The sequence below is a fragment of the Saccopteryx bilineata genome, chromosome 10 (genome assembly GCF_036850765.1).
Source record: "Saccopteryx bilineata isolate mSacBil1 chromosome 10, mSacBil1_pri_phased_curated, whole genome shotgun sequence".
NCBI lineage: Eukaryota > Metazoa > Chordata > Mammalia > Chiroptera > Emballonuridae > Saccopteryx > Saccopteryx bilineata.
This window is the reverse complement of record NC_089499.1, coordinates 64,327,521-64,349,215: the sequence shown is the minus strand read 5'-3', so window position 1 is coordinate 64,349,215 and position 21,695 is coordinate 64,327,521. Positions and strand designations below refer to the sequence as shown.

Sequence of the window (21,695 nt, the reverse complement as noted above, 5' to 3'; positions counted from 1 at the left end):
TCAAGAAAAACACTTGAGACCAGAATGGATTGGCAAGAAATATTCAAAGTGATGCAAAACAAGAACCTATAACCAAGACTACTTTATCCACCAAGGCTATTGTTTAAAATTGAAGGAGAAATAAAAAGCTTTGCAGACACACACAAAAAACCCTCAAGGAATCTATTACAACCAAACCAGTACTGCAAAAAATATTAAGGGGCCTGCTGTAAAAAGAGCAAAGAAAAAAAAGAAATAAAAAAAAAAGAGGATTGTAGACTTAAAGAATAAAATGGCAATAAGTTAGTACATAAAACAACCTTATGTAAATGGTTTAAATGCTCCAATCAAAAGACATAGGGTAGCCCTGGCCGGTTGGCTCAGTGATAGAGCATCGGCCTGGCGTGCAGGAGTCCTGGGTTCGATTCCCGGCCAGGGCACACAGGAGAAGCACCCATCTGCTTCTCCACCCCTCCCCCTCTCCTTCCTCTCTGTCTCTCTCTTCCCCTCCCGCAGCCAAGGCTCCATGGGAGCAAAGATGGCCCAGGTGTTGAGGATGGCTCTGTGGCCTCTGTCTCAGGCGCTAGAATGGCTCTGGATGCAACAGAGCAACGGCCCAGATGGGCAGAGCATCGCCCCCTGGTGGGCATGCTGGGTGGATCCCGGTTGGGCGCATGCAGGAGTCTGACTGCCTCCCGTTTCCAACTTCAGAAAAATACAAAAAAAAAAAAAAAAGACATAGGGTAGTTGCATAGATAAGAAAACAGGATCCATACATATGCTGTCTACAACAGACCCACCTCAGAACAAAAGACACAGACTAAAAGTGAAGGGATGGAAAATAGTATTCCATGGAAATAAAAAAAAGGTGGAGTAGCAATATTTTAGTCTGAAAAAATAGACTTTAAAGATTTAAAGGGAAAAATAAGGTCACTACATAATGATAAAAGAAGCAATTCAACAGGAACATAAAACCATTGTAAATATTTATGTGCCTAAATATATAAAGCAGATTCTGATGGACATAAAGGGCAAGATCGACAGCAATACTATAACAGTTGGGGATTTTAATACCCCACTATTTTCAATGGGTAAATCCTCCAGACAGAAAATTAACAAAGACACAGTGGCCTTAAATGACACACTAGATCAACTGGATTTAACTAATATCGTCAGAACCTTTCACCCCAAAACAGAAGAATATACATTCTTTACAAGTAATCATGATATATTCTCTAGGATAGACCATGTTAGGACACAAAACAAATCGCAATAAATTTAAGATTGAAATCATATCAAGCATATTCTCTGATCACAATGACATGAAACTAAAAATCAACTACAATAAAAAAACCAAAAAAAACATTCAAACACTTGGAGGCTAAATAGCATGTTATTAAATAAAAATGAGTTAACGAGACCAAGGAAGAAATCAAAAATTTCCTGTAAACAAATCAAAATGAATATACAATAACTCAAAATTTATGGTACACAGCAAAAGCAGTCTTTTTTTTTTTTTTTTTAAGAGAGGAGAGAGAAAGGGTGAGAGAGAGACAGAGAGAGAGAAGGAGGGAGGAGCTGGAAGCATCAACTCCCATATGTGCCTTGACCAGGCAAGCCCAGAGTTTCGAACCGGCGACCTCAGCATTTCCAGGTCGACGCTTTATCCACTGTGCCACCACAGGTCAGGCAGCAAAAGCAGTCTTGAGAGGAAAGTTCATAGCATTACAAGCATATCTTAAGAAGCAAGAAAAAGCATAACCCTGCATCTGAAAGAACTAGAAAAGGAACAACAAATAAAGCCCAGAGAAATTAGAAGAAAGGAAATAATAAAGATTAGAGTAGAAATAAATGACATAGAGGCTAAAAACATAATACAAAAGATCAATGAAACCAAGAGCTGGTTCTTTGAAAATGTAAACAAGACTGACAAACCTTTAACCAGACTCATCAAGGAAAAAAGAGAGAAGACTCAAATAAATAAAACTAGAAATGAAAGTGGAGAAGGAACAACTGACACTACAGAAATACAAAGGATTGTAAGAAAATATATGCCATAAAACTGGACAAAGTAGGAGAAATAGATAAATTCCTAGAAATATACAATCTTCCAAAACTCAAATCTAGAAGAATCAGAAAACCTAAACAGCCTAAACACAGCAAATGAAATTGAAACAGTTATCAAAAAACTCTAAGTAAACAGAAGTCCTGGACAGGATGGCTTTACAGGCAAATTTTATCAAACATTTAAAGAACTAACACCTATACTTCTTAAGGTGTTTCAAAAAATTCAAGAGGAGGAAAGACTTCCGAGCTCCTTTTATGATGCAGCAAGCACGATCCTCATTCCAAAACCAGGTAAAGTCACTACAAAGAAAACTATAGGCTAATATACCTGATGAACACAGATAAAATTCTCAACAAAATATCAGCAAACCAGATCTAGCAATACATCAAAAATTTCACACATTATGATCAAGTGAGATTTCTTCTGGGGAAACAAGGCTGGTACAATATTCGTAAATCAATCAATGTGATTCATCACATAAACAAAACAAAGAATAAAAATCACATGATTTTATCGATAGATGCAGAAAAAGCATTTGATAAAGTCCAGCATCCATTTATGATCAAAACTCTCAGCAAAGGTGGAATGCAGGGAATATACTTCCAACATAATAAAGGCCATCTCTTGACAAACCCACAGCCAACATCATACTCAATGAACAAAAATTAAAAGTAATCCCCTTAAGATTAGTAACAAGGAAAAGGTGCCCCCTCTCACCACTCTTATTCAACATAGTTCTGGAAGTCCTAGCCACAGCAATCAGACAAGAAAAAGAAATAAAAGTCATCCAAATTGAAGAAGAAGCAAAACTATCATTATTTGCTGATAACATGATACTGTATATAGAAAACCCTAAAGCCTCAGTCAGAAAATTACTAGATCTGATGAATTCAGCAACATAGCAGGATATAAAATTAATATTCAGAAATCAGTGGCATTTTTATACACCAACAATAAACTGAAAGAGAAATTAAGGAAATAATCCCCTTTAAGTACTGCAAAAAAAATAAATAAAGTACCTAGGAGTAAATTTAACCAGAGAGGTAAAAGACTTGAACTTTGGAAAATATAAGGCATTAAAAAAAGAAATCAAGGAAGATACAAAGAAGTGGAAACATATACCTTCTTCATGGATAGGATGAATAAACATCATTAAAATGTCTATCTATATTACCCAAACAATCCATTAATTCAATGCAATTCCTATTAAAATACCAATGGCATCCTTCAAAGATATAGAACACATATTCCAAAAATTTATATGGAACCAAAAAAGAACACAAACTGACTCAGTCATTTTAAAATGAAGAATCAAGTGGGAGATATCACACTTCCTGATATCAAGTTATACTACATGGCTATTGTAACCAAAACAGCTTGGTACTGGCACAGGAACAGGTATACATACAGAACAATGAAACAGAAAACAGAGAACCCAGAAGTAATCCCACACCTTTATAGTTAATTGATATTCGACAAAGGAGGTAAGAGCATATAATGGAGTAACACCAGTGTCTTTAAAAAATAATGTTGGGAAAATTGGTCAAGTACATGCAAGAAAATGAAACTAGACCACCAACTAGCACCATTCACAAAAATAAACTCAAAATGGAAAAGACTTAAATTTAAGTAGCGAAAGCATAAACATCTCAGAAGAAAACATAGGCAGTAAGCTCTCTGATACCTCTCATAGCAATATTTTTGCCGATCTATCACAGGCAAGTGAAATAAAGGACAAATAAACAAATGGGACTGTATCAAACTAAAAAGCTTTTGCACAGCAAAACACACATTAAGAAAATAAAAAGACAACCCACACAGTGGGAGAACATATTCACCAATACCACTGATAAAGGGGTTAATAACCAAAATTTATAAAGAAGTTCTAAAATTCAACACCAGAATGGTAAACAATCCAATTAAAAAATGGACAGAGGGCCTGACCAGGTGGTGGCGCAGTGGATAGAGCATCGGACTGGGATGCGGAAGGACCCAGGTTCGAGACCCCGAGGTCGCCAGCTTGAGCGCGGGCTCATCTGGCTTGAGCGAAAAGCTCACCAGCTTGGACCCAAGGTTGCTGGCTCCAGCAAGGGGTTACTCGGTCTGCTGAAGGCCCGCGGTCAAGGCACATATGAGAAAGCAATCAATGAACAACTAAGAAGTCGCAACGCGCAATGAAAAACTAATGATTGATGCTTCTCATCTCTCTCCGTTCCTGTCTGTCTGTCCCTGTCTATCTCTGCCTCTGTAAAAAAATAAATAAAAAAATTTAAAAAAAAAAATGGACAGAGGAACTGAATAGACACTTCTCCAAAGAGGATATAGATATAGTCAATAGGCATATTAAAAAATGCTCAACATCACTAATCATCAGAGAAATGCAAATTAAAACCACAATGAGAAATCAACTCTCAATTGTCAGAATGACGTTCATTAACAAATCAACACAAAATAAGTGCTGGCGAGGATGTGGAGAAAAGGGAACCCTCCTGCACTGCTGGTGGCAATGCAGACTTAAGCAGCCACTGTGGAAAACAGTATGGCATTTACTCAAAAATTAAAAAATGGAACTGCCTTTAGACTCAGCTATCCCACTTTTAGGAATATATCCTAAGAATACCAAGACACTGATTTAAAAGAAGATATGCACCCCCATGTTGACTGCACCCTCATTTACAATAGCCAAGTTCTGGAAACAGCCCAAGTGTCGTCAGCAGACGAGTGGGCTAAAAAGCTGTGGTACATACACACAATGGAATACTAAACAGCCATTTAAAAGAAGGAAATCTTACCTTTTGTGATGTCATGGATAGACCTGGAGATTATTATGCTATGTGAAAATAAGCCAGGCAGAGAAAGACAAATATCAAATGATCTCATTGATATGTGGAATCTAATGAACAAAGTGAACTGAGGAACGGAATAGAGGCAGAGATGGGGTCACAGGGACTAGAGGGATGAGGTGATGGGATCAGAGAAGGTGAAGGGATTAGTAAAATTATATATACATTTAATAGCAGGACAGCAAATCCTAAAGGGAAATGGGGAGGGAGTCAAAGGGAGGAACCTAAGGGGGTTTAATGGGAGACACCGGGGGTGGGGGTGAGAGTGTTATGCTGACTGGTACACTTGAATCCATGTTAATACAATAAATTAAAATTAGATAAGTAAAAGTAATTCAGGCAGGATAGGACAAAGGAAAAAATAGTTGGTGATGGAATATACTACAAGTACAAAGAGTGTGTGAGAAAAGGTATTGGTGGAGAAATGCAGATTGCTGCGGTATAAAATGTGGGCAGCACGTGGCAAAAGTTACATTAAGTGGCAGGCCAGGTCCAGATCACAGAGACCTTTCTATGTCATCATAAGAAGTTAGAAGCTGTAGATCTTGAGAAAGAAGATACCTAAAAAGGGTTTCTGGTGGCTAACTGGGCTCAAATTTAAGAGAAAAAAAAAATCCAACACCAAAAACAGAGCCCAACAGCCACTTCTAACAGGGAATCCTCATGCAAACTGCACTTCAGGAAGAAGCTTGCATTGAACTATCCACATCCTGCACTGAGCTGCCCACCTGCCCTGTGTTCCTGCAGACTGTGCAGCTCTTATAAGAGTTCCTAGAATCATGTTTCAAGCAACAGGACTGAGACTTTCCCTGTCCAGTTGGAGCAGTGCAGCTATATCCCCATCAGCATCTTCACTGACCAATCAGAGTAACTACATTCTGACCAATCAGAATACTGTCTTTTGTACCAATCAGAAGTGTCTTTTAGACCAATCAAATTGTGAGGATTTGGAATCCTCATTTGCATGAAGATGGACCAATCAAGCACTAGCTCCCCTCTGGCTTTCCACCAAAGACTACATTTGCCTGGCTAGAGCTGAAACACTGAAGATGTCTCCCTGGAGCACAGTATAGGCCAGAACAGAGTGGCACAAATTGCAGCAGACCAGTGTAGGGCAAAGCAGACAGGCACACAGCGAAGCAAACCAGACCAGTGAGGAGCAGAGCAGAGCTGTCTAGCCAGAATGGCTGCCTCATCCCACAGCCACCTGATAGCTATGCTATTCTCATAGCCCTGCTGTATATCACAATTGAGTTTGTCTGCACTGAATAGTTTCCTTCTTCACTGCATCATATAGTGGGGATTCTTGTTGGTGTTGAATTGGTTCCAGTCACCAGTGGATGACAAAGCTTATGCTTTAAGCAAAGCAGAACCCAGTAAGAGTTGAAGCAGTTTTTCATTTTTAGTACATAAGATATTATACTGGTGGTCTTATAGTTGATAGATTTGCAGAATTCCAGGATGGAGGAAGAGGTATCAGTTAGGCTGATACCTCAGTGAGGAAACTGCTGCAGTAAGTAGGTCACAGATGAGGACCCAGGTATAGATGGAATAAAACAAAATAGTAGAGAAAATGATACAAATTCAGGATAGATCAGAATTGTGAAATAAGTCAAAGATGAATACTGCTTCCTAATCTGGGTGACTGGAGTGAAAAATTAACCATTTCTACCATGGAGGAAGTTCAGAAAGACTATAAAACAGTGAAATAATGTTTGATTTGGACAAGCGGAAAAGTCAGTGAGATGCCCAGTTACTCTAAAAATCCTCAACCTGGGGTTTATCACAATCGAAATTCTGTGTATTCCCACCCTAGAATAAGCCCCATTATCATATTCACCACATACACCTTGCTATCTGTAAAACTGCCTGGCACAAGTGTTTATTCAAAAAATATTTGCTGAACAAATAAGTACATACATGAAATTTTATTCAAATGCTTTTTCTTATGCTTGGTGTTTTGAATAGAGCCACTTTGGAAGTAGGTGATCCTCTTCTCAGCCTCATAATTACTACTTATTATCCTGAGTTCTCCTCAAGAAATCCAAACTCTTGATCAGTATACCATCTTCTCTAACACATTTATAGCACTGAAAACTACAATTTACAATAGGACCCCAAATGCTATTTAACCATTTTTGTCCCTTTTCTTATTTAACATATTTCTGTACGTTGACTAAATTATTTTATTATCTCTTAAAGAAGGAAATAGGCAAGATTTTATTAACTGGTAGAAGTAAAAAATATGCCAACAAATAAAAAGCAATCTGCCTGGGAAGGAAAATAAAACACTCTCAAAAAGAGAAATATAGCCTGACCAGGCGGTGGCGCAGTGGATAGAGCGTCGGACTGGGATGCAGAAGGACCCAGGTTCGAGACCCCGAGGTCGCCAGCGTGAGCACAGGCTCATCTGGCTTGAGCAAAAAGCTCACCAGCTTAGACCCAAGGTCGCTGGCTTGAGCAAGGGGTTACTAGGTCTGCTGAAGGCCCGCGGTCAAGGCATATATGAGAAAGCAATCAATGAACAACTAAGGTGTTGCAACGAAAAACTAATGATTGATACTTCTCATCTCTCTCCGTTCCTGTCTGTGTCCCTATCTATCCCTCTCTCTGACTCTCTCTCTGTCCCTCTAAAAATAAATAAATAAGAGAAATATAAAAATTTGGATATAATAAGCAAAAGATGAATGATTATAAAGAACTATTTCAAGATGCATTCAACATATTTTAAGGTAAAAATAAATTCCTTAATAATATGGTGGCATGACAGGTCCACCAGGACTGCCTCTCTTGAAGTTACAAGTTGGACATCTATAACACTGGAGAACAAAATTTTTGTTGCATCCACAATAACACTTTGTTCTTACCTAATTCGAGTGTGCTGATCTCAAATCTGACATTAGTTTTTCTCTGTAAACTACAGTTATTTTGCAATTCAAGATTTTAGGTTTTCATCTTATTGTAAAATCTTCAATATTTAGTTTAACATAATGAAGTAGAATGTCTTCTTGGGCATCATCTTTGTGAAAATATAATAATTTATATAATGCAGTAAATACACTAATACACTAAAAGATATGATTGCATCAGAATTTGTCACAATTTCAAAACAGAACATATTAAAACATTTAATTATAAAATTGGCACAAATCTTATTTAAATTCTATTCAGGCAAAAATTTGCGTTTGTAGCTCTTGCGTTTGTGTACTTGTTGAGGACAATCTCGTTTGATGCTCCAGCAGTAGTTGTCTGCTCATCACTAACAGCTCCAAGATTTTCGGGAAACTTATCAAGGTGACTGCTTAGGAAGTGAATTTTAACGCTCAGGTTAAATCCAATGTCATGAAAAGCCAACAGCATCCTTTGAACCAGAAGTTCACAGTATTCTGCTTTTTTGTTGCCAAGGAAATTCTTTCTTTGTAACTGCCACAAAAGACTGCCATGCTGCTTTCTCCTCCTTATTCACCTTCCTGGCAAATTCTTCGTCACGTATGAAGGTTTGAATTTGAAGTCCATTGAATACACCTGCTTTTATCTTCTCAAAAGACAAGGCAGGAAAAGCAGAAATAAATTGTTAAAAGCATTCACTTTCTCTATTCAAAGCCTGAACAAAAGGCTTCATTAAGCAAAGTTTGATGTGAAGTGGGGGAAAAATGATCCTGTATCAATTAACTACAGGTTCATTCACAATATTTTGCATCCCTACTTCCAGAGCTTCACGTTTCCGCCACTCCTTCTGTGTCCAGTGTTTCTCCCGAGCTCGGCTGTCCCACAAACACAGAAAGCAAGGATACTTTGTGAAACCTCTCTGTTGTCCTAGCAGGAAATTTACCATTTTAAGATCCATACAAATGATCCAGTTATGCTCCTCATACTTCAGAAAGTCGAGGACAATTTTTATGTCATTATAATCTTCTCACAGATGAGTTGAATAACCAATTGGAACTGCATAAACATTCCTGTTGTGTAGGAGAACATATTTCAGACTCCATTTAGAGCTGTCAAGAAATAGCCGCCATTCTGTTGGACTGTAAGTGGTAACACCTAGCTGGCTGAAAAGACTACTGATATCATGATAGTAAACAAAGTGTTTGTCTTTGGGAAAAAAGCCCACAAAAATTTGTTCACGCTTCCTGAAATGGGATACTTTAGCTGACCAGTGAAATACACTCTTTTCTTGAAGCCTGGAGGCTAATAACTCAGCTGCTTTCTTTGATAGGCCCAAATCTCTTACTAAGTCGTTCAATTCGGGTTGACTAAACTGCTGAGGGGTTAATGACTGCTTGGTATCAGAAGAAGACCCTTCAGATTCTACAACCATTTCCTCATACATCTTATCAAAACACACTTGATCACCATGTTTACTTTCTTCGTCCTTAGAAGAAATAAAACCATTGAAAACTGGAACCAGAAGTGTCTCAGAGTGTGGGATAGGTCATACTGCTGAAGGAATATTAGGATATGTGATCATATGCCGTTTTTTCGTGCTGATGTCCTTTGTATAGATCAGACAGAAATAATAGTCATTGTTGTGGTAGTTAGGTTCACGCCAAACCATGGGAATACCAAAAGGCATTCCTTTGCGTTTTCCTTTTGTCCAGTCACGAAGCATTTCCACACAATTATGACACACAATATGAGGAGCCCAATTCATGTCTTGATCACCAAGGGGAACTTGAAAATAGGCAATATATGCACGTGTCACAAATGATGAAATATTGCGCCTTTGACGTTGAAGTGTGTAACAGCCACAAATATAACAGAAGGTGTTGGGAATATTCTTACATTTACACCTACTCAAAGAATCCATGATTCAATCTTTTTTTTTTTTTTTTTTTGTATTTTTCTGAAGCTAGAAATGGGGAGAGACAGTCAGACAGACTCCCACATGCGCCCGACCGGGATCCACCGGCACGCCCACCAGGGGGCGACGCTCTGTCCACCAGGGGGCATTGCTCTGCTGCGACCAGAGCCACTCTAGCGCCTGGGGCAGAGGCCAAGGAGCCATCCCCAGCGCCCGGGCCATCTTTGCTCCAATGGAGCCTTGGCTGCAGGAGGGGAAGAGAGAGACAGAGAGGAAGGGGGGGGGGTGGAGAAGCAAATGGGCGCTTCTCCTGTGTGCCCTGGCCGGGAATCGAACCCGGGTCCCCCGCACACCAGGCCGATGCTCTACCGCTGAGCCAACCAGCCAGGGCATGATTCAATCTTAAAACAAAATAAGAGGGTGTTTTTATCAGATAATGATTTTTTACATTTAAAAACAACTATAATTATGTAAAAGTGATGTTTGTAAAAAAATAAATCAAAACTAAAAAGCATGTGAATGGGCGATATTTGCAAATACAATAATACTGCTGATAAGAGGCTAATATCCAAAATACATAAAAAATACATGAAACTCAATAACAAAAACAAACAACCCAATTAAAAAATGGCAGAGAATCTAAACAAACACTTCTCTCAAGAAGACACAGAAACAGCCAGTAGATACAAAAAGATGTTCAACCTCACTGGCTATTAGGGAAATACAAATCAAAACCAGAATGAGATACCACCTCATGCCTGTTAGACTGGCTATTATCAACAAGACAAGTAGCAACAAAGTGTTGGAATGTTACTATGGTAAACAGTATGGAGGCTTCTCAAAAAATTTAGAATACAGTTATCACGTGACCCAGCAACTCCTCCTCTGGGTATCTAGCCAAAAAATTTGAAAACATTTATTTATAAGATATATGCAGCCTGATCAGGCAGTGACACAGTGGATAGAGACTGGGACACAAAGGATCCAGGTTAGAAACCCCGGCTTGAGCACAAGCTCATCCTGCTTGAGCAGAGGCTCACCAGCTTGAGCCCAAAGGTCACTGACTGGCTTGAAGCCCATGGTCACTAGCCTGAGCAAGGGGTCACTTGCTCTGCTGCAGCCCCTCCCAACCCCTCCCCCCCCCCCCCGTCAAGGCACATATGAGAAAGCAATCACTGAACAACTAAGGAGCCACAATGAAGAATTGATGCTTCTCATCTCTCTCCCTTCCTGTCTGTCCCTATCTGTCCCTCTGTCTCTGTCACAAAAAAAAATAAAAAGATATATACAACCCTATGTTCACTGCAGCATTAGTCAAAGTGGCCAAGACATGGAAACAACCCAAGTGTCCTTTGATGGATGAATATAACTGGATAAAGAGAATGTGGTACATATATACAACAGAATACTACTCAGCCATAAGAAAGGATGAAATATATACTTCCATTTGTGACAACACAGATGGATCTTGACAGTATCATGCTAAGTGATATAAATCAGATGGAAAGGGACAAGAACCATATGATTTCACTCATACATGCAATATAAATCAGAAAGCAACAAATGAACAAAACAAACAAAATACCGCATAAACACAGACAACAGTATGGTGGTTACCATATGGGAAGGGAGTTGGGGGGGAAGATGAAAAAGATAAAGGGGTCAAATATATGGTGATGGAAGAAAATTTGAATCTGACTAGTTAAGCACACAATGTGATATACAAATAGTGTATTACAGAATTGTATACTTGGAACTCATATAAACTTATTAACCAAAATCACAATAAATTTAATTTTTAAAAATGAGTAACACAATAGCCAAAGTCTTACAGCTACCAGAAAAGTCACAAAGAACCTTTAACTTATGATTCCCACTCTCCACCCTTGCACATGATTAAATTTAAACCACTCCTATAACAACTCTCCCTTGAGAAAAAGAATTTTTCATGCATACTATTAAAGAAAGTGAGCTTCTAGATAAAGAAACAGAAGATGGAGAAAAATAGGGGCTACTTATAATATCACTCTGCCAACTATATATTCCAATTTCTTCTCTCAAGCCATATAGTTATCCTTCTAGTTTTATAAGAAAAGAGATAGGCAGTTCTTCTCATTAAGGACTCTCCCACGTGAAATTCCAGTCTTGTAAAGTTCATTCTGTTTTCATGCTTGACTGAGAAAATTGCTGGCAATGAAATTTCTGCTTTAAATATTTAGTATGATCTTTTAAAATAGATTTCCTCAAATTATTCTTCAGTGGACCTTTAAAACCACAATTGGAAAGATAAAGGTAATTAGAAATGGCAGTGTAAGTGAATTTGAATCATTCAGATGTCCTCCATGCAGGTTCCCTTAGGATGCTGAATTGTCCAACCTTTTGTCATGACATATCACTCAATGCATTTGCACATTACAAGATATAGTTCTTCCATTCCAATTAGACTCCCCCTGTGTCACAGGAGATAGAATGTTAATCACAGGAGCAACAGCAGTTTAACTGAAATAATGTAAATGAAAGGAAACACAAAACTATAAATTAAAAGACTTTTTCAAGTCCTGGCTAAGCCATTAGTAGTGGGGTGACCTTAGGCAAGTCCCTTAACCTTTACCCAGGTGTTGTGAAAACTGAAAGAATCACATGAGAGTACTTGATAAGCTTAAAGAATTATAGAAATATTAAGAATTATATGAGATTATAGTGAATATGTAACAGTTTAAAAGTTGCTGGCCCAGAGCTTGGGAAGAATAATTGAGGTTTAAATCCACTTATAATAAGAGAGCTCAGCATACACAGAGGCTAGGTGATATTCGCTTTCTTGGGAGAGGTATCGCTACCATGGCCAATGAGACATACCACATCTCTCCTCAAGTAATTATTTACCTATCCATTAATTAGACAAGTCCATTGGGCAAATTTAAGCTTGACAGAGATGCACTATGTCTAAAGACACAATTAATACAGGTGGGAAATAAAATACGGCGAAACCTAAAATTAGGTTTTATTTCTACCCTACTACAAAACAGGTCTTTGATTACTGGTGCTAGTGGATGAAAGTGATAGAAAAACCCTATATCAGCCAAGAAATGTAGTAAGTGTAGATTCAAATTCTTAAAGATCACAACAAAAAATCTACTTAAAAGAAGCACAAATATGCTCCAATTCAGTGTTCTAAGTTTCAAGCCTCAAGAAAAAATACTCAAAGAAGCATGATGGAAGAGTGCTCTGATGAATGAACTGCTAAGAAGGAACATTCTACAAACTTCACAGAGGTATAACAGTGGTAGGTTGATTCAAATATCAATTAAGGTTTTGAACCATCACTAATTTCCAGAAGCCAAAAAGCATATGCCTAGCATAGTTAAAAAGACACTCAAAACTTTTAAATAACTGTCAAATAAATTATTTAATCCTCAAAAAACTCAATACTCACAGATAATGATCAGGATCAAATTTGGCCAGCTCAGCAGCCAGGCGTTTCTGCCTTCGTTCAGATGCAGGAGTAAAATCTGGATCCTTAATATCAATGATGTCACTGAATTCATCCTAAGAATACCAAGAAAGAGTCATTGCTATCTCTTATTTTAGCACCGACAAGTCTAATTTTGCACAAAATGCCAAAACACAGAAGAATCTAATTGATTAGTAAGCCATGATACTACCTGTAACATTTAGATTCAAATCCAGCAAACTTTTGTGAAACAACTACTGCTTGCCAGACCCTGTCGGAAATTTTCACAGAAAATATCTCATTTAATCCTTACAACAAAATTTTAAAGATGTATTAAGATTACAAAAATTTAACATTAAAAAAAACAGAATTGAATAAAGCCCTACAAGTAAGCAGGAACATTTAATTCTCCTTTATTCCCCATTTACTCTTAGAGATTTGAAAGTTATTATTCAATAAAACCATGTTGAAATAAATTTCTAGACTCAAGATGGAGCTGTTCTCACCCCAGGTGCGATATAAACAAACCTAATCTTAAATGATAACTTCCATGTACCTATAAATGCCCTGCGTGGCCAGAAATGCGGTATATTCTCTCAGCCAGTCCCAAACACCAAGCCAACTGTGCCCTCTATTTAGTTTATTCCTTCTAGCCCCAAACAAGTTGACTACATGGTCCCCATCAATCCGATATTTTCTATTTTTCTTTTCCTTGTTCTTTATTCTTTCTCCTATTAAAGCATCCTGCCTTCCGCCCAATTTTCAAAGGAAAAGAATCATGTGGTTAATTTTACAGGATCACTTAGTTCTTAACCACATGATATAAATGTCACAAAGCATCTGCAGATGCAAAAGAACTCTGCAAGTAATACCAATTATTTAAGAGTTCTGGGGCACTATCTCCTAAAATAAGTCTACCTGAATACTTCAAAGAGAGCAGCCTTTAAATTTTGGCACCTTGGTTCACATGATTATTTAAAATTCCATTATTTCCTTACTGTAATGAAGGACACCAAAGTCCTCAAATTTAATTCAGATAAGAAAACATGATATTCTCTGAAGATCACACACATGTCTGTTGGTGCACCCACTGTTAAATGTGCAGATATAAGAGCACTGATGTCATAATGAAACAGTAATGTGGAGCTGACACACACAAGAGCCCAGCACAGCCCTCGGCACAGGAACACACTCAGAAGCTATTGCTGCACAGACATTGGAAGTGCACGTCTATTATCCAACCCCCTGAGAAAGGGTGAGCTTCAGGATTCAACTCTTTGAAGAGTTTAGAAAAGTAAGTAATATTATACACATACACACCATATTCTATTAAACCCTAAGAAGTCTGAGTCAGCACCCCATATTCAAATTCCTTACAGCAAATCTTTTTCAATATGAACATTAAGTTAGGGTAAAAAAACTACTAAAAAACTAACATTACTTCCGATCAGGTTTTGCAACTAAGCTAAATAGTAAAAAAATAAATTAATTTTAAAAAAATGTTTCAGAATATTTTGTGATCCCAGTATAACACACAGGGGTTATACACCTTCATGACTAGTGGTATTCCTATTGACATTACCCTTAAGAGTTTGGTCACATGCATGGCTGATTTTCCTTACATTAAGAAAAATATACATTTACTGTGCTTAGAATACCAATGTTCATTCCATTAAAATCTGAAGAACAGTTTAATGATTTTAGACAATCAAGATAAATGTTCAAGAATAATAAACATTAAATTCAGTGGTTCATTTCTGCAGGAAAATGGAGGTAACCAAGAAGGGACATGCAGAGGCTTCAATGATGCTGGTAATGTTTTATTTTTTAAGCTGGGAATAGGTACCTAGGGATTTAGCACATCAGTTAAGACATTCAGAAAGATATAAAGAGCCTGACCAGGTGGTGGCGCAGTAGACAGAGCATCGGACTGGGATACGGAAAACCCAGGTTCGAGACCCGGAGGTCACCAGCTTGAGCGCAGGCTCATCTGATTTGAGCAAAGCTACCAGTTTGGACCCAAGGTTGCTGGCTCGAGCAAGGGGTTACTCAGCCTGCTGAAGGCCCGCGTCCAAGGCACATATGAGAAAGCAATGAATGAACAACTAAGGTGTCACAACAAAAAACTGATGATTGATGCTTCTCATCTCTCTCCGTTCCTGTCTGTCTGTCCCTATCTATCCCTCTCTCTGACTCCGTGTCTCTGTAAAAAAAAAAAAAAAAGATAAAGAATATTTCATAATAAATTTTTTCTTAAATAAACCTAAATTACTTATTTAGTAAACATTTTAATAGATGCGAGAACTTTTGACTTAACAGAGACTTGGCTGAAGCTCACACGATGGCATTCCTGTATCTTCTTAGCATCTTAGCAGAAATCCCTTTCAAGGATCTTCCCTCGATAGCAATAGCAATTAAGAAACCACGTTCCGCCTGACCTGTGGTGGCGCAGTGGATAAAGCGTCGACCTGGAATGCTGAGGTCGCCGGTTCAAAACCCTGGGCTCGCCTGGTCAAGGTACATATGGGAGTTGATGCTTCCTGTTCTCTCTCTATCTCTCCCTCTCTCTCTCTCCTCTCTCTCTCTAATAAAAATGAATAAATAAAAAAAAAAAATCTAAAAAAAAAAAAAAAAAAAGTGAGCAAAGAAACCACGTTCCCTGGCCTCAGAAAGCACTTTCAATCTGAATGTACAATATGCACTTAGCCTGCGTGACTTTTACATTCATTCATTAATAGCTTTAATACGGGCAACCCAAACAGACTGACCACAAACTAGCTCTCAGCATAACAACTGAAGTCCATTCACTATATTTTCTGCTGTAGACAAAACTGACTCTGTTCTTATCACCTCAAAGATGACCAGAAGCCTGACCTGTGGTGGCGCAGTGGATAAAGTGTCGACCTGGAAACACTGAGGTCAAAACCCTGGGCTTGCCTGGTCAAGGCACATATGGGAGTTGATGCTTCCTGCTCCTCCTTTATGTCTGTCTGTCTGTCTGTCTCTCTCTCTCTCTCCTCTCTAAAAAGAATAAATAAAAAATATTTAAAAAAAAAAAAAAAGACCAGAAAACATAATTAGAGAGAGAAAATACACAGTGATCATAATCTGCAGAAAAGTTATCTCAGGGTTTTGAGGGAAATATTTGATCAGCATTATTTGCTCCCAAGTAAATCCCAATTTTGTTCTTTAAGGAACCTTGAGAGCATTTTATATTTTTTCAAGGGCAGAGGTCTTTCTAGCATCTTATAGTTGTTTTCAAAGAGTTTACACAATGTAGCATCTCATTAAACTTTCTAAATGGCTTTATAAAGAGGTGAACAAGGTATCTATCTTACAAAGAGGAGATGAATCCCGTTTGTAGTCAAGTAATTGGCCTGGCATCTCCAATATAAACAAAGGAAGGAGTGGGACTACAACATAGGTCCTTTACCTTTCCTTGGTAGACTCAAATATGTATTACTATAATCAGCGGTTCTCAATCTGTGGGTCGGGACCCCGGCGGGGGTCCAACGACCAAAACACAGGGGTTGCCTAAAGTCATCGGAAAATACATATTTATTTGACCCCTGTGTTTTAGTCCTTCGACCGCCGCCGGGGTCGCGACCCACAGGTTGAGAACCGCTGACTATAATAAACCATATTCTAAACAGGTTTAACATCCTCTACCAAGACAAAGACGAAGTTTAAAAAACAAACAAGCCTGTTCATTGCTGTTTCTTTCATTTTAAAAAGCTGGGACCCTAAATCAGTGGTTCACCAACACTTTTATCATATAAAAATCTAGGAATAGCCTGACCTGTAGCGGCACAGTGGATAAAGCGTTGACCTGGAAATGCTGAGGTCGCCGGTTTCGCCGTGGGCTTGCCTGGTCAAGGCACATATGAGAGTTGATACTTCCAGCTCCTCCTCCCTTCTCTCTCTGTGTCTCTCTCCTCTCTGTCTCTCTCTCTTCCTCTCTCTCTCCTCTCTAAAAATAAATAAAAAGCCCTAGCCGGTTGGCTCAGTGGTAGAGCATCGGCCTAGCGTGCAAGGGGTCCCAGGTTCGATTCCCGGCCAGGGCACACAGGAGAAGTGCCCATCTGCTTCTCCACCCCTCCCCCTCTCCTTCCTCTCTGTCTCTCTCTTCCCCTCCCGCAGCGAGGCTCCATTGGAGCAAAGATGGCCCGGTGCTCTGGGGACGGCTCCTTGGCCTCTGCCCCAGGCGCTAGAGTGGCTCTGGTCGACGCCCTGGAGGGGCAGAGCATCACCCCCTGGTGGGCAGAGCATCACCCCCTGGTGGGCGTGCCGGGTGGATCCCAGTGGGGTACATGCGGGAGTCTGTCTGACTGTCTCTCCCCGTTTCCAGCTTCGGAAAAATACAAAAAATGAATAAAATAAAAAAATAAAAAAAATGAATTAAAAAAAAATCTAGGAATACTTTTCTATAAAACAACATACTGAAGTAATCCAAAATCTCTCCTCTCTATTTCATTCATTTCAGTCTCCCCAGAGCCTAAAATAAAGTAGAATTTCCTATATTGTTTGAGGGAAAGTGATGTCATTCCTTTTTAGCCTAACTGACAAATAATTGGATTTTCAGATTAGATTCAACACCTATCAAGAGTAATGAAACAAACTTCCCTACTGTACACCAAAAATTAAACAATTTGATCAAACAACACAAACTCATTCTCACAAGTAATATTAACCTATAAAACAGAAGAGACATCAGGCCAGAAGTATATACCTCTAATATAAAACACAAACCTTTCTAGGAAATGTGAAAAGAGGAGGTTCCATAGCGTATTTTAAAACCTGCTGTCTACAAATGGGTTAACAATGAGATCAAGGAAGAAATAAAAAATTAGCTGGAAACAAATGAAAACGAACACACAACAACCCAAGATCTATGGGTCAGAGGGAAAGCAGCCCTGAGAGGGAAGTTCACAGAATTAACAGCCTACCTGAAGAAGCAAAAAGAAAAAAAAATATTTTTTAAACGATCTAACCTTACATCTAAAAGAACTAGAAAAAAATAAGTAAAGCCCAGACTAAATAGAAGGAAGAAAACAATAAAGATCAGAGCAGAGCCTGACCAGGCGGTGGCGCAGTGGACAGAGCGTCAGACTGGGATGCCGAGGACGTAGGTTCGAGACCCCGAGGTCACCAGCTTGAGCGCGGGCTCATCTGGTTTGAGCAGAGCTCACCAGCTTGGACCCAAGGTCGTTGGCTCGAGCAAGGGGTTACTTGATCTGCTGAAGGCCCGCGGTCAGGGCACATGTGAGAGGGCAATCAATGAACAATTAAGGTGTCACAATGCGCAACGAAAAACTAACAAATGATGCTTCTCATCTCTCCGTTCCTATTTGTCTGTCCCTCTCTGTACCTCTCTCTAACTCTCTCTCTGTAAAAAATAAATAAAAATAAAATAAAACAAAGATCAGAGCAGAAATAAACAAAATAGAGGCTAAAAATACAATACAAAAGATAAATGAAGAGTTGATTCTTTGAAAAGATAAACAATACTGATGAACCTGTAACCAACTCATCCATGAAAAAAAGAAGACCCAAATAAATGAAATCAGAAATAAAAAAGAAGTATCAACTGACACCAAAGAATTACAAAAAGATGTAAGGAAATACTATGAAAAACTATATGCCAAAAAATTGGGACAACCTGGGTGAAATGGATCAATTCCCAGAAATACAATCTTCCTAAACTGAATCTGGAAGAAACAACGAACCTAAATAGACCTATTATAACTAATAAAATTGAAGCAGTAATCAAAAAAATCCCAGCAAGCAAAACTGCCAGGCCTAATAGCTTCACAGGATAATTTTACCAAACATTCAAAAATGAACACCTGGCCTTCTCAAACTATGCCAAGAAATTCAAGATGAGGGAAGATCCCAAGCCCATTTTACGAGGCTTACATTATCCTAAATCCAAAACCAGATAAAGATACTACAAAGAAGGCCCTGGGCTTCCGTCCCGGACTGTGCCCATGGCTGAGCAGAATTTATTCATTTTAGAGAAGGGGAAAAAGAGGAAGGTTGGAGGATCAGGAAGCACCAACTCCCATATGTGCCTTGACCAGGGAAAAAAGATGGCAGCGGAGTAGGCGGATGCACAGACGCCCAGCTCTCACCACCAAACTGGAATACAAATCAATTTAGGAAAAATCAGCATGAAAAACCAACTCTGAACTGCAAGAACAGCTCTCAAAAACCAAGGAGCAAAGAAGAAACCACAACAATCCTGGTAAGGAGCGCCTGAACCTCCTCTGCTTACTGGAACGGAGGGGGGAGGGGGAGGCTGAGAGCCCAGAGAGGATCTCAGAGAGAAAAGAGCAGAAACTACTGCTCACAGCCACTTGCCTGGCGACCAGGGAGCGAGGTGCGTTGAAAAGACCAGCTTATCTCCCAAGTGGAAAGGACAGGGAGAGGGACAGACTGTAAGGGGCTAAGGAATGCAGGAAACGAACTAAAAAAGCTGACTCATCCGTGCTGGAGGAGGCCATAGCTGGGGGAGGGACTGAACCTTTCACAAAACAGAGCTGAAGTGCTTCCAGATCAGAGATCTCCGGACATCTCTCCAGCTCCAATAAGCGCAACAAGACACAGCTGAAAACAAGAAGTAGAAAGAAGGGGCAGTAACTCAGGTCTCCATGGAAATCTGAGATACACCTCCCCCTACTGAAGCTGAGAAAACACCCTGCCCCCAGTGAGATTAGCTGGCTAAAGAGGCCTTCAGAGTCTCAGGTTACACCCATGGCATTCCTGGATACAGTTTCTTTTTTTTTTTTTTTTTTCTTTTCTTTTCTTTTTCATTTTTTTTTTCATTTTTCTGAAGTTGGAAACAGGGAGAGACAGTCAGACAGACTCCCGCATGCACCCGACCAGGATCCACCCGGCACGCCACCCAGGGGCAACGCTCTGCCCACCAGGGGGCGATGCTCTGCCCATCCTGGGAGTCGCCATGTTGCGACCAGAGCCACTCTAGCGCCTGAGGCAGAGGCCACAGAGCCATGCCCAGCGCCCGGGCCATCTTTGCTCCAATGGAGCCTTGGCTGCGGGAGGGGAAGAGAGAGACAGAGAGGAAAGCACGGCAGAGGGGTGGAGAAGCAAATGGGCGCTTCTCCTGTGTGCCCTGGCCGGGAATCGAACCCGGGTCCTCCGCACGCTAGGCCGACGCTCTACCGCTGAGCCAACCGGCCAGGGCCCTGGATACAGTTTCAATGAAGCCCCCTGCTGAGATCAGTAAACAAGACTATCACCTGTTAAGAAAACAAACAAATCAAGACTTCAAAGCTGCCCAAATCCGAAAGTGGATTACAAATAACAGCTGCTACCAACCCAAGAAGTCCTAGAAATAACACAACTGAAAACTGGAGGCAGACAACACCAAGCCTAGACTCAACCAACTCTACAAATAAAACACCATGATGAGAAGACAAAGGAGTGCAATCCAAATGAAACCACAAGAGACACCTTCGAGAGATGAACTGAGGGATATGGAAATAATCAAACTTCCAGATGCGGAGTTCAAAATAATGATTGTAAGGATGCTTAGGGATCTTAGAACAACAATGGATGGTCAGTATGAAAACCTAAATAAAGAAATAGCAAGTATAAAAAAGAATCAGTCGGAGATGACAAATACAGTATCAGAAATAAAGACCACAATGGAAGGAATTAAAAACAGGATAGATAGAGCAGAGGATTGAATCAGCGAGTTAGAGGACAACTGGAATGAAGGCATGAAAGCAGAGAAGAAAAGAGAAAAGAGACTCAAAAAGTCAAAGGAAACTCTTAGAGAGCTCTGTGACAACATGAAGAGAAATAAAATCCGCATCGTAGGGGTTCCTGAAGAAGAAGAAAAAGAACAAGGGATAGAGACTTTCTTCAATCATATCATAGCTGAAAACTTCCCTAAATTAATGCAAGAGAAACTCTCACAAATCCAAGAAGCACAGAGGACTCTATTAAAGAGAAATCCAAAGAAACTTACACCAAGACACATCATAATTAAAATACCAAAGCTAAGCGATAAAGAGAAAATATTAAAAGCTGCAAGAGAAAAAAAGTTATCACCTACAAAGGAGCCCCCATAAGGATGACATCTGACTTCTCAACAGAAACACTTGAGGCCAGAAGGGAATGGCAAGAAATATTCAAAGTAATGCAGAACAAGAACCTACAACCAAGACTATTTTATCCAGCAAGGCTATCGTTTAAAATCGAAGGTGAAATAAAAAGCTTCCCAGACAAAAAACAACTCAAGCAATTCATTACAACCAAACCAATGCTGCAGGAAATGTTAAGGGGCCTATTGTAAATAGATCAAAGTAGGAAAGAATATAGCAAAAAAAGAAATACATCTTTAAAGAAGAAAATTGCAATAAACAACTACATATCAATAATAACCTTAAATATAAATGGATTAAATGATCCAATCAAAAGACATAGGGTAGCTGCGTGGATAAGAAAACAGGACCCATACATATGTTGTCTACAAGAGACACACCTTAGAACAAAAGACACACACAGATTGAAGGTAAAAGGATG

At 39.4% G+C, this 21,695-nt stretch overlaps 1 protein-coding gene across 6 annotated transcripts in view; it reads right to left on the bottom strand.

Annotated features, from left to right (window-relative positions):
• Positions 1 to 21,695, bottom strand: part of SHQ1 (SHQ1, H/ACA ribonucleoprotein assembly factor) — a 132,989-nt gene that overhangs the window by 97,080 nt on the left and 14,214 nt on the right. For all 6 annotated transcript variants that reach the window (XM_066244844.1, XM_066244845.1, XM_066244843.1 and 3 more), the window contains one exon: positions 13,128 to 13,240. In XM_066244844.1, the coding sequence (XP_066100941.1) occupies positions 13,128 to 13,240 (113 nt within the window). The remainder of the gene's footprint in view (positions 1 to 13,127; positions 13,241 to 21,695) is intronic.